Source organism: Denticeps clupeoides, chromosome 11, assembly GCF_900700375.1.
Source record: "Denticeps clupeoides chromosome 11, fDenClu1.1, whole genome shotgun sequence".
Classification (NCBI taxonomy): Eukaryota; Metazoa; Chordata; class Actinopteri; order Clupeiformes; family Denticipitidae; genus Denticeps; species Denticeps clupeoides.
In genome coordinates, this window is record NC_041717.1 from 15,695,683 (window position 1) to 15,709,667 (window position 13,985).

At 41.9% G+C, this 13,985-nt stretch overlaps 2 protein-coding genes across 6 annotated transcripts in view; both read right to left on the reverse strand.

Annotated features, from left to right (window-relative positions):
- tjp2b (tight junction protein 2b (zona occludens 2)) overlaps positions 1-5,753 on the reverse strand; it is a 57,577-nt gene extending 51,824 nt beyond the window's left edge. Inside the window, exon 1 of one of the 3 annotated variants that reach the window (XM_028995058.1) lies at positions 5,737-5,753. The gene's annotated coding sequence lies outside the window, so the exon portion shown is untranslated. Of the gene's footprint in view, positions 1-5,455; positions 5,531-5,736 lie in introns of those variants that run through there. The other 2 variants (XM_028995057.1, XM_028995059.1) reach the window with 2 other exon arrangements.
- Positions 5,754-6,424: 671 nt separating this feature from the next.
- fxn (frataxin) lies at positions 6,425-13,222 on the reverse strand. 3 transcript variants are annotated; one of them, XM_028995065.1, is made up of 6 exons: positions 13,040-13,221; positions 12,599-12,691; positions 12,440-12,522; positions 12,184-12,304; positions 7,178-7,275; positions 6,425-7,086 (listed from the first exon to the last, which is right to left on the reverse strand). In XM_028995065.1, the coding sequence occupies exons 1-6, from the start codon at positions 13,178-13,180 to the stop codon at positions 6,948-6,950; spliced, it is 675 nt and encodes a 224-aa protein (XP_028850898.1). In that variant the 5' UTR covers positions 13,181-13,221; the 3' UTR covers positions 6,425-6,947. The 3 variants fall into 3 exon arrangements, with proteins under 3 accessions (XP_028850898.1, XP_028850897.1, XP_028850899.1); XM_028995064.1 differs by having other exon boundaries at positions 12,590-12,691; positions 13,040-13,220; XM_028995066.1 differs by lacking the exon at positions 12,440-12,522 and having other exon boundaries at positions 12,590-12,691; positions 13,040-13,222.
- Positions 13,223-13,985: the final 763 nt, after the last annotated feature.

Consider the following 13,985-nt stretch of genomic DNA (forward strand, 5'->3'; position numbering starts at 1 on the left):
AAAAGAACATCTCCTCAGATTTAGTAGAACCCGACGTGGCAGGAAGTTCCACTTCTCCACACGTACGGTAGCGGTCATGGCAAAAAAAAGAAAAAAGAAATAATAATAATTTAATCCCAAATTCACTCTCTGTCCCACGCGAAAGGGGGAAAATCAGGAACGTGTAATCGGTTGTCAGAACAGTGGGGATTGGGGCGCGAAGCCAATAGGAGCTCTGGAAATGAACTTATTCGACAGCAGCTTGTACCGCTGGATTATGCTGACAGTGTGTCAGCCATGAAAATGGCAGGATTTTTTGCCGTCAAAGAGCTGCGGGTGAATTGGAATGCACACGTCTACAAATAAACACACACGTCGACATACAGGCAGACAACAGCAATAATGCGCCTCTGCCTAAATGGGCTCTCGTGGTTTTAAAGGCATATGAGCGATGTCTGCGGGGGGATGAGGGCCGTCCCATCACGGTGAGGATTACAGCAGCGTTGCGTCACACGTCACCTGCCTTTCAGCTGCGGTGATGAACATGATATTAGACTGGAGACCAAATCAGCCAAATAAATATTTGGAGCTGATGTTGGTGGATGAGCTGATTTCCACAAATATCCGGGATGGAAAGAAAACAACACAATATATTATCGTAAGACTAACATCTGGTAAATTGGAGTAAGGATTCAAGACTACTATAAAGGCGTTTGTGTTTCCATTTATGTACTTATGATTACTTTTTTTTTTTTCTCAAAAAAAATGTAACAGGTGAAGTGAATAATATTATTTCCAATAATACCGTATTATTTCTTTACAATGGCACCTGTCAGCAAGGTACCATTTTGAACTTGAAAAGTGTATTTGGACTGAAAAACAGTAAGTATTTGAGGGACTTTGACAAGGACCAAACTGTGACGGTTCGAAAATTGCTGCACTTGTAGGAGGTTCCTGGTCTGCAGTGGTCAGGACCTACCAGAAGTGGTCCAAGGAAAGAAATATATGACAGGGTCAAGGGCGGACAAGGTCCACTGCTACATGTGGGGTGCAGAGGATGGTCTCGGTCTGAATCCAAGCATCTGTTTGATATGCTGGAAAGACTAGACTGAACCATAAAGGTATCCCTAGTTCGCTGGATTTGAAGGATTTGCTGCTGACAGTTTGGTACCAGATTCCACGGTATGCGCTCAGAAATCAGGTCAGGGCTGCTCAATATTACAGAATAAATACTGTAATGGACATCACAGTAGAAGCTTTTGTGAGTCCTGAGAGGTCCTCACCTAAGGAAGTGAAATGTATAATATAGCTGAAGCATCCAAGCAATTATTAACATGGACTTGAACAGATTAAACAACAGAACAGAAAGCAACTTCCTGTTTTATTTGTTGATTTTTTCTGAATAAAAATTAGCCATTTACCTTCACTCGTCAATAAATGGAAATACAATCCCATTTGGGTCGTCACATTATCATTAATGACCTTGAAGTGCTTATTGGTTCACAGAATCTCTGTGTGTGTGTACCTGGCAATGTTTTTGTAACCATGGCCAGATCAATTTTAAGGGGGTCTGAATACTTTCCGTACCCACAGTATGTCTGTATGTATATGTGTGTTTATACATATATACATACTTGACATACATATACACACACATGTATGAAAAATCTATAAACTATGCAATCTGAAAACAGGCCAAATGTGAGAAAAGGAAGCTTGAATACACACACAGGACGTCTCCACTTTTTATTTCTGTGTTACTCTTCTTTTAGAATAACCTGCCCGGACTGCCAACGCGTCAATTGGCGTGAACCGAAACACCTTTGATGTTCGGCTATGGCTGCAGTGCTGACAACTTGACAAACGACTTTGCTGGTGTGAATATGAGGATGGAGTGGATGGTCCCACTCCCACACTGGTGTTGTTCACTGCTTTTTTTTTTTTATTATTAATTTATAGTGCATCTGAACAGCATCAATTTGGTAAAAGCCATTTTGAGAAAATTGTGTTAAATTAGGCAATAGCTATGATATCATATTTAAACTAATCTGCAAAAGTGGGCGTTGTCAATTCTGTGTAAGATGAAGTTATTTTGAGGTTTTAAAGCCCATTTGTCCTGTGCAGAAATGTCCAGCTGGACAGTGGAGCTTCATATAATATGTTTCATCCTTTAATCGGACAAAGCCGATCAGTAAAAAAAAAAAAAAAAAAAACATCCCACCACTGTGACAAATCCAACAACCACACACACCAAAAACAATATAATGCTGATAAAAAACTTATTTGATGGTGCAAAACATTTTATGTCAAATGTATTCAAGCAAAGTGTAATATATCTCCATGCAAATATAAGTTGCAATTGAATGAAGAGCAGCTTTTCCCCCTTTTTTATGTAGAAACATTCACACACACATAATTATGGACCTGATGCAAAGGTCAATGTATGACTGATTCATCCTCCATCCTCAGTCCAACGACAACTACATACATACCAACATAAAACAAGCAACTACAAATAATACGAAAGCACCAGCAGATTGCAGCAAATTAACACAGCGTTAACATCTCAGCGTTAACTATTCTTTTTGTCAGCTTCTATCAAAGTATTAAAAGTGATGATGATGGTGGTGGTGGTGGTGGTAGACAACAGTTTCCTAGCTATAGTAAAGATCTGCTGATCTGTGACTGTGACCTCTGACCCATACCCATGCTGCAGCAGCAGGATGCCACTGTTGCATGAATATGTAAATTAGACTGATAATGGCTCAATTAAACATCCTTGTGTAATTAGGTGGTAAAAAGGTAGTGGTCAGCGGACGTCCAACCGCGGCAAGAATTAGTCAACAGAATCAGCTCGCCAAATTTAGAATGATGTCACATTGCACAAATTCAGCTGAGAATTACGCAGTTTTTAGATGATGTGGAGGTTAATTATGAGTCCCATCGGACATGAACTGATTCACTTCTCGATCCATTATTCAGACTTGAAATATCAACAGGTGTGGGGGCCCTTCCTTCGCTTTTTTCATATACATTTATAGTTTGATTCCCTTCTTATTTAATTGTTTGTTTTCTTTTCACTTTTTCTGCCATGCAGGACCAAAAAAACTTCCAGCTCCATAGTCTTCCTTTTTTTTCCTTTAAATGCCTGGTATCTAGCCTTTCTTATGCATGTAAAGCTGGGAGGGGTGGGGTGGGTGCTATAGGGTTTATAAGGGGGTTATATATAAATTTACAATATATTGAAACATTACATGTTTACCCTATTATATCCCTGTTTAAAATCAATAAAATATTGTTGAATTAAAAAAAAAAAAAAAAACAGTACGGCAATGAACAATTTTGTCACCTTTCATGTAAATGACTTGGCTGATAAATCAGCAGGAAACCGGCGCCTTGGTGATGAGTCATCAATACTCACGAGGATTTTAATCAACCAGACCCTGCAGTTCATTCTTTACAGGGGCGCGCTTGACACTTTGACAGTCACACAAAAGCGTGCAGTGAGCACCAAGTGTGTGTGTGTGTGTGTGTGTGTGTGTGTATTCAAGCTCACACGCGTGTGCCCTCTGCCCCGAGCCAACTATGCAGAACAACATGCAATGCAACAGTCACGCTGCTCCATGCATCACTATGCAGGTCCAGCTCTACATGTGCAAGAGACTGTCTGCTGAAAGCTTGTTTAATATTCACAGGACACACACACACACACTAACATCGTGCTATTGCATAAGACAGCATCTGTATTTAGCAGGTAATTCATCTCGTGCAGGAGCAGATGTTGCCGTTAATCTCTGTACAGGAATGTCTCATTCCATATCGTCTCTGCCCACTGTCCCACTAGCGGCGATGATGTCTGACCCCATGCCACAGTCAGCTTATCTCAATGAACCACAGAGCATGGTTAATATATCACACTGCATAAGCCTCACTAATATGTGGGCTTTGGACGCTTCATGCAAATGCTTTCATTCATTCATACAGATATTCGGCGGTGGTGCTGTGACAGCGGGGCGGGTTCGGCACAGCAGGCTAAAAATAAGTCCCCCTCCTACAGTAGAATTAAAACCGGTGACACCACCGTCCACCCCCTGACTCATGGGGAGAGGCCGTACGTGTCCTTCCTGTCACGCGTCCGACTGGAGGTCCAATTTAGGCACGCCGAAGTGCGCCAGAAATACAGCCGCGCTGTATATTGTGTGGTGGCCTTGAGCGGCGGCAGAAGCCACGGCGCACATTTTCATCATGGAGGTGGGCTGTGTGATGCGGCACTCATGAAAACAAGAAGCCACGGACCCCACCGCTGACACCAGGATTATTTACAGAAATCTTGGACAGGGGTCAGCGTGACGTTACGACCTCATGTACAATTACATCCACAAACGACAGAAATACTCCATTAAATAGGGGTTGTCTTATTCCACCGATTCCGTGTCTAGGAGACAAATCAACACAGAATTAGAATTGTACTCTAGTAGTCCGATCACCATATCTATACACAAAGGGCCACCAGTCGAAAACTTGTTTCGAGACAACATTCCATGATTCAGCCAACAAATGGCTTTCAATTCATCTGATGAGTTATAAAAATCTATGTATTTTTGTAATACCCATTTGTACCAAAGGGGAAATGCATCCAGAATAAAAATCATAACAGATAGTATTCATAACACTAAAATGTTCATAAAACTAAAATGTAACTACAGCTACACGATCACATTTGAATGTGTCATTGACGTGTCATTTTTTAAACTTAGAAACAAATTCTGTGTTTTCATATTACAATATCAGCACGGTTATCACTGACAGCACAGGTTTTTTGAGAAAATCGAGACAAATCACTACATTTGCGGGAAACTGCAGGAAACAATTCCTCATGCATGACACCAACTCGTGTTGTCTTGCTCTCGAACGTACACAAACTTCTTTTTTTTTTAAACAGATAAATTCCCTGAAGGCGGGGCTCGATCCCCTCCTGCCGTAACAACATTTGCTTCGCTGTAATTATACGCTTGTTTGCTCATCACGACCAAGGATCAATAGGTGAACAGTAAACAACACCCTCAATCCCCCAAAGTCATCTTCCACAGCGCTCATTCACACAACTGCCGTGGGTCCATCCTCTTCCAATGGCCTGTGCGTGGTGGTCAGCCGTGGAATTCTGGTGAACGCTCTGGCATTACTGCAGCAGGGACCCACGCAGGTAAAAGACACGTCACTACAGCCACCATTGGACAGATAAAAGGTAAAAACAAATAATTATATATAAATGCTAATAGCTCGTGCTTTGGTTTGCTGGGGTCGAGTTGGGCGCGCGAGCAAGTTCTGGAGTTCCGGAATTCCTGGAGTTCGGAATTCCTGAATTCAGGCGGGCGTCTACTTCTTTTCAACGTTAAGCCCGTTTAATGTGGTACTACCTCCGCTAAAGAGGACCGTAGAGGCCCGCGCCGTCGTAAACATCTCAAATGCAACTCACCTTCAGTTCATGTTCGGCGTACGTCGTTTCGACGGGCACGTCACGACAGACAGGCGGACGTGGGCGTGTCCTGTTACCTGGGCGTGTCCTGTTACCTGGGCGTGTCCTGTTACCTGGGTGCCCATATATGGAGCGGTACCCGCGTTCAGCCTATTCATTACGAACGGCAACCAGCGCCAAGCGGTGTCAACTCGCCAACGATTTTGAATTATTTTTTTTAAAACGAATGCGTAGTTTAATAGGCTGACTATTATAAACAGCGCTTAATCACGCGGCCATACCTTTATTTCGTTTACTGTTGCCGCTGAGCTGAAGAAAGATCCATGGACCAGGCTGGGTCACCTCTCCAGGCCATCTTCACTGTGCCACTTTCGAACACAGATCAGCATCTGTGTCCAATGATAGCTCCACGTTCCCATGGAAACTTCCAGAAGCTATTTCTGGAATATTGTGTCAAGTGTTGCCATATGAATCGGCATGTTTTTTTTATAGTGGAATGTGACACGCTCAATGATCAGACGGTTTCAAAGCATCTGATTGTTTCTGTTAGTTGAAATGGTGAATGCAGAGTAGAGTGACTCTGCAATGAGGCAACAGACAGGTTACTTTAATTGATTATTAAGTGAAAAAAGGGAAGTGAAATGTGTCCTCTAACCAATCACCCTTGGTGAGCAATGGGCAGCCATGACAGGCGCCCGGGGAGCAGTGTGTGGGGACGGTGCTTTGTTCAGTGGCACCTTGGCGGTTTTGAACCGGATTTGAACCGGCAACCTTTCTTACCCGCTAGGCCACCAATGCCCCTATAAGTACTATATCGTTACAACTGAATAGCTCCACAATTCAGGATTCCCATTAAAACCATGCATAAAAATTCAACCACAAACAATGTAATGTCATTTGACGGGTGTGCACAGCACACATTACAATGCCAGAAGACCTGCTTCATGTAATAATAGTCAACAAGGTCGATGACATTCATGCACAGTACACTGGCTGTTTATTGGGATCGTCAAATACATCCTCACCCATGGAAATGTGGGATTCATAAAATTGTTGACACGATCTGTTGTTGAGGGTAATGGTGTGCGAATACAGCAGAGGAACAGGTTATTCAAGTCCCCCTACCGAGTTCCTGTTTACGCAGTTGACAAATTCAACACTGCATGATCCGTGGCCCCCACAAATAATATTGCAGAAAGGAAGAATGTAAAACATACCCATATCAAACATATTCAGCATTATTTGTTTTAATTGTTTGCAGGACATATTCTTGGTAGTACTGAGACACAGGCAGCACAGACTCTCTTAGAAACGGTAACAGGGTTATGGCTTTGGATATAAATATCGCACAAGCACCAAAGATCCTTGACAATGGCATGGAATTCAGACAATGCTAATAATTTCTTGCCACAAATTGCCAACCCTCACATGTGCAGTGTTAACATGTTAAGGACGGGGATGTGACGACACCACTCCAAGCTGTAACTTTTAGTCAGGAATGCACCAGATGGGAAAGGTCCATTTTGTTTTTAAAGAGGTCTGAAAATTCCTCAGAGAGCAGCTCGTGAAGTCCTACGCCGTCATGAGAGTAAACCCAACGCCCTCCACTCCAGTCGTAGCGCTTCGGCCCACTGGAAAATGAAGAGAAGATTAAGCAAGACTTTCAATGTTTTCGTCTATGCTGTCAACACTTGTGGCAAACATATGCATGTATATGTCTACCTGCTGGGCGAGGACAGCCATATCTGTCTGTTGGGCGTCTGTTTGTTGATGACGTACGTGCCGTGGCCGCACCCGACCTTAACTGTCAGCACGCCACTCTGCAGAGGGAAAACGCCAATCACCACTGACCTCACGGCCCAAAGAAGATAGCATAGCTGCATTGCATTTAAGTGAAAGTGTTTAGAATTGTCATTGTGATACAGCAAGCACAGCACACAGTGGCACAACGAAACCACTTTTCACCATCACCCTTGGTGAGCAGTTGGCAGCCATAAAAAGTGCCTGGGGAGCAGTGTGTGGGGATGGTGCTTTGCTCAACGGGACCTCAGTGGCACCATGGCGGTTCAGGATTTGAACCTGCATCCTTTCGATTATGAGCCTGCTTCCTTTGTTGCTAGGCCACCCCTAACCCTCTAACTATTAAATAATGGAGAATGCCACATAGAATGCAAATTCATAATTTTTCTTTTAGAATGTGTACATTATAAGGTTCTTATTTACAGGAAAATAACCATCCTGAATGTGGTAATCTAACCCTATTAGAAATGAGCAACCTTCAGAAAAAAATTCATGTTTCAGAAGGCCATAAACAAACCTCAGAGGTAGTTTTTAAAGAAATCAGATTGAAACAATTCCTTCAAAACCAGCCAACCATTTTTTAAAAAACATCTTATTATATAATATTAATTAAGTTATATAAGATGCCTGGTTATATAAAATGTCGGAAAGCCATTAAAGTTAAATTAAGAACCGCATGTCTATGTAAGATCTAATATCTATTAAAATATCCAACATATCCACTTACAAGCATCCAGCATGATGTTGTCCTGTTCATGGTAGTATAGTTTAGTGTCTATTTTCTTTCTTTTACAATTGCGCTATTGGGGGTCTGTGTGAAACAGTATTTTAATGCACGGTATACTGTGGCAATAAACCTCTCTTGAAATGATGTTTCTAACAGTGCTGTGCATCATGCCAAACCATGTCATGTAAGGCTTTAGCACCAAATCAGAAGCATCGTACAGGCCTACAAGCATTCATGTCTGCCTTTACATGCCACAAGACAAAGAAAAACGAGTTCCAGCAAGGAAAGTGTCGCCAACGTACATATGTTAACACACCGCGTCCCGGCCCTACCACACCATTGCCACGAGAGACCGCCATCTATCCTTTTTCTTATTGATTGATTCTTTCAGTTTGCCTGCTACTTTAAGGTTTGGTAAAAATGTCACCTGCATTGCGAAGGAATCTACACACCCCTCACATGCGCTCTTCACCCTTTTACCATCCAGAAACACGTACCAAAGCATTCGGGCCCTCACTGCCAGACTGTGATATAGCTTAATTCCACAGGCCATCAGACACATGAACACTCATGTATTTTCCTCTTTGGACTGACATATACACACACAGAAAACCTCTTTTATATTTATTATAAATATAATAAATATAAATGCACTATTCAATTTCTCACTTTGTGGTATTTACACTATATATATATATATATTTTTTGCAGCTTCATTACTAATTTCACTACATTTATCAGACGCCCTTATCCGGAGGGACTTACAATCAGTAGTTACAGGGACAGTCCCCCCTGGAGGAACTCAGGGTTAAGTGTCTTGCTCAGGGACACAAGTTTTGCACTGTCTGTCTTCTTTTTGTCTACATGTTTTTCTTGCGCTGCTTGTGTCCCATGTTTGCACTTTATGTAGCCCGGTCTGTCGATGTCACACACGTGCACTTTATGTCGGTACATAACTTTCCCCAGGTTCCGGAGAAAAGGTGTCACTTTCGTTTCACTGTCAAACATGCTTGTAGCTGAAATGACAATAAAGCTCAACTTAATATTGAAACTAATGCCTGGGATACTTGAGATCTGATGGATGGCAAGAAGACACTCAGCACAAGAGAAAGGGGCTTGAATCAAAAGCATATGCATTTTCAAAGCTGCATGACCATATTACTGTGCTTGGTGCTTTACAACTAATTCCTTATCATAATTATCATCATTAGTACTCAAAGTATGAGTCTGTTTGTTGGCATAATTGTCATTAAATCAAATTTTTAAAGCATGTGGCATCTCATTAACCAAATCGTTTGATTAATGTTGTGTCTTAAGAGGGCAGAGCCACCCAGTTATAAACATTCATGGCTGTACATTAGTAGCTTGTACTTTATCTCAGAGAGAGATAGGTTTTCTGTCCGGAAGGTAAAGTGTGTGTGTGTGTGTGTGTGTGTGTGTGTGTGTGTGTGTGTGTGTGTGTGTGTGTGTGTGTGTGTGTTTGTGTGTGGCTTATGGCAGATGAACCGAGAACGAGCTGCCAGGTCGGGAACGCGGCCCAATTCGTCAGCCGGGTTGCAGACAGCAGCCGTCCTGTCCGCAGCTGAAAAAGCCACAGCTTTATTACTCAAGCCTGTACAGACATCACAGAGACAGAGGAAGATGGGGGGGGGTAAATGACAAGGCAATGTTTCATCGAAGATGTAATTTATTTTTTTTTCTGAAGCAGCAGAAGTTGCCAGGCTGGAGGAGAAGTCCTCCCAGTCCTGATCGTGACAGGCTGCTTGCTGTGTGACATTAAATCGTCCATGGGAGGAGGGGTGTGAATGACCCATCAACCTGACAGCACCACCTTTGTCCCTCCGACTGGCCATCACCACCACCAATGACAAGCAGGACCAGTGTCTTGGTCTGAGTCAAATATTAACCAGTTTAAAGTGTCAGTCTACCAAATAGACTAACAGGGTGCTATAACTGATCTGGGACAGTGCCTACACCATTACCGACCATCCAAACCAGTATTGCCAGCATGGATCATCAGTGGCCTGCTCCCCCTTTGCTCAGCAGTTGCGAGAAGGATATAATGAAGAGACAATAACTGAACAGTAGTGATGTCCCATAAACACGACCAGTCATACAAATGCAGTCGAGCACAAAATGAACGAGACGAGGAACAGAACAACGCGGCACACGGGCGTCACGCTTGTTAATTAGACGGCTGAAAAATGTGTTCAAGAACCCACGGAGGCAAATAAATTCCTGCCTCCGGAAGACACCAGAACATGAGCAACACTGACACAACCTATTACAGAGGCTACGCTTCATCACCGCAGTAAATGCACAGGAGCAGGGCGCAGTCCACTGGGTCTACTAGCGCTGAAGACTGATGAAGATGGACTGGCTGAACCAATGCTGGCTCTTCTAATTAATGACAATTGTTTGGTGCATGTCATTTTGCATCCTACCTAGTGGTAGTCATATAGTGGTAGAACTTGAATTTCATCATGCATTTAATTGTGAAGAATCAACCTGCATAAACCTGAACTATACTATAACCAAGCACTCTGGTACCTAGCTCAATTTGTCATAAATAATTCGCACGACATCACGAAACAGGGGTTTAAATACGTGATGAACAGGACAGGGGAGACAACAGGTGAATATGTAACATGGACTAGATGGTGAACAGACACGAACAGGGCAGCTTTATACAATCACACACAGGTGAACACGATTAGAAAACATTACACAGGACTAATGTGAAACTCCGGACCGGAGTAACCCCTTCCGGACCGGATCATGACAGTTGCTGTCTGATGAAAATGTCCCTCAGGTTCCTGCCTTTGTTTTTTCTGCAGTAATAGCAGTTTATTTTTATTTTATATATATATATATATAATTTTTAGCATTTGTCCCACACCTACATAATTTACTGATTGGTAAAAATCTGTGCAATTTTTATATATAATACAATATCTATTTTGAGACTATACTGAGAAAGCCTTGACTCTTCTGACCCACTAACACGTTAACATCCCCTCTCATGGCGGGAGGTTCAGCTCCTCTCTTCAGTTTTTCATGCCGGGGTGTTGACATTCTGACTTGTTTATGGGATAAGCTCTTCCTACACTTTTAATCTCTGCCTCTGTCCTTCCACCATATGAGCGCTTTAAATCTGTGCCCAGCTGCTGAAGACCTGATCTCATAAATTCTACAAGAGAGGAACTACTGATCCCAATAAAAGCCCAACTTGGGTTCACAGAATCCTGACAAAAATAATATTAACAAAAAAATAATAGTGGAATAATCACATAGCAACATGGATGACAAAATAATGTAGACTAATGTAGAATTTCTGACTGGTTTGATATAACGATTCTGTTGCTTGCTACTGAAAAAATCATATTTTTATATAATCAGCCGCATCATATCATGCTCCGTACTGGGTCAGAGGCACATGGGGGACACGTCCAGCCTGACAGATGCAGCGGCTCTCCTTGGTCTGCTGTCTGGTCCCACCCGCGGTGAAGCCCTAATTGCAAATGCTGAAGTGGGACAGGAATCAAAACTGCGATGGCAACAGGGGCCAGACAGAGGGACCTCATCTCGCTGACTGAGAGAAGCTATGGGTTCACTTTATCTGTCAATTTTTTATGTTTTGCCTTCAGGGCATGAATTCAATCATGGAATCTGATTGGATGTCAACCTGCTGACCCACAAACTCGTAAGTGTGGACCACACTAACAAGTACTGATATAACCATTGTAGGTAATATAATCAGGATAATTATGAACTGTAAAGGAAAAAGTTATTAGAAATATTCAGCAGGATAGATCTGGCGTGTTTAGTATGACACTGCTAGTTAATTTATCATCATCCTTCATCTGCGAGAAATATTGTCTAATTTGTCTTAAGCAGGCTTCCAAATCTGGAATGTGTTCGTGGAGGTAGTGCATCATGTTGTGTGAGTGGCTGATAAAAAATGTATCGATGTAAATTACTCTGACAACATGAAAAAGTAGTATATAATGTCTGTAGCCAGTGCTGTTAATGAACTGCATGTCTACAGCAGCCCCTGGTGGACATTATGACGAACTACGTGTAAAATAATAATAATTATAATAATGATGACAATGATGATAAAAGCCGAACACAGTGAAAGTTTGAAGTGATAAAAACACAAAATGTGTTTTTGTTTCTATTGACTTGTGTATTGACTTACAGAGAAGACAACATCGTAATCAACTGCAGTAAAGTCCTCATCTGTAAGATCCTCAAAGTACTCCGCTAAGGCGTCCAAAGTTTCATCTGCCACCTTCTCATACATTGCTTCAGTGAGCTCACTGAAAAACATGAAACATTAAATAATGTTAACATCGGTAGATTATTCATATAAAAGCCTATTTTAAATGAACAACACAAATTACTAATACAATATTAATACAAAATACGTATCCTCTTTTTTTTTTTTTTTTTACCTGAACTGCAGTGCATTCTTCTCAGCACAAGCAGCTGTTATATGGAATAGTCTTTCATGACCACATCCTACTGGTCCTGGTAACTGTAAAAGTTGTTAATAAACCAGACCCATTAGCTTCTAACTAGTTTATAATTGATGACGTACAGACCTGTCCTACTTTGTGCTGAGAGCTCCTCCAGATGCATGGTGTAAAACATGGCCTTGCATTCTGTGATACATTTCTTGCCGGAGTGATGAGTTGATGGACATTCTGAATGACGAAAACGTGACGAAATGCATTAGGTAGAAAAACGCATCACAGCTTAATTCTTGTAAACCAGTAAACCTGAGTCTACTGTTGTTGTGTAAACTACCAACTACCGTCGTGCATGAGAAACAACTGGTTCAGTCAAGGAAATTATACATTTTGGACCATTACGATTATATATACACATTTTTAAACGCGTTAACGTGTTAAATAGTTTATTTCGCAGTGCCCATCAAACATACATCGGTGTTTACATGCGTTATGCATACGCGCGTTAACTTCTTGCCATCGATACGGGTAGGAAGTTAACCAGCTAACGACGTCGGATCGTTGCATTAAAGTGAAAATTACCTTTTCCGCTAGACGACTGGTTTGGGCCTGGTTTGGAGCGCTCGAAACAGCATAAATAAGCGAGTTCTGGCGCATACACTGGCATCCCCTCGTTAACCTGAACATGGCTACACACACAAGGATACGCATAGAATCTGCCATCGATTGGTTGAGACTGGAACAGAGTAGGAATGTCACCGCAAATTGACAGAATAGTTATTAACAGGCTCGTAATATATTTTATAGGGGGGAAACGCTATGGCATGGCACAAAATAATTAGAAGAAAGGAGGAGGTCGATCACTGACAGGATGATTAGATTCATGTGACTAAATGTAAGTAAAACCGCTTTAGTGTCGTCTTTTCATTTAAGGGTTCTGTGATGCTTGATACGTATTTACTGTCCTCAAATTGGACAAGACTGCATGGCCGAGACACCCACTGTATCGTTCGAATCGTGGGAAAAGGTGCAGCCAGAGATTTTAACTGGGACGCTCAAGATCGATACTATCGACAGTCTCCTCAAGTGTCTGTTTGACTTCTCGCGAGATTAGACTTGAGACTACGGATGCCGAGATGGGGACATTTACATTTACATTTACATTTATGGCATTTATCAGACGTCCTTATCCAGAGCGACTTACAATCAGTAGTTACAGGGACAGTCCCCCTGGAGCAATTTAGGGTTAAGTGTCTTGCTCAGGGACACAATGGTAGTAAGTGGGATTTGAACCTGGGTCTTCTGGTTCATAGGCGAGTGTGTTACCCACTAGGCTATTACCGTCTCTTGCACTGTCGACACAATTAAGTCAAGAAAACAGAAGAAATTTGGCCAATTGTACAGGAAAACAAATTTCAGTAAACACAGAATTACACACATTCCTATTTTACATATTTTTATACTTATTTTAATATATGTATTTATGCCAGTTAAGTTGTACTGATTGTAGTGATACTCTACACGAAAA

Coding starts and splice junctions, on each gene's coding strand:
- fxn (XM_028995064.1), bottom strand. CDS start 13,180: ATGGCAGATTCTATGCGTATCCTTGTGTGTGTAGCCATGTTCAGGTTA. Junction 12,692..13,039: donor CCAGTCGTCTAGCGGAAAAG/GTAATTTTCACT, acceptor TTCGTCATTCAG/AATGTCCATCAACTCATCAC. Junction 12,305..12,439: donor AAGAATGCACTGCAGTTCAG/GTAAAAAAAAAA, acceptor CATGTTTTTCAG/TGAGCTCACTGAAGCAATGT.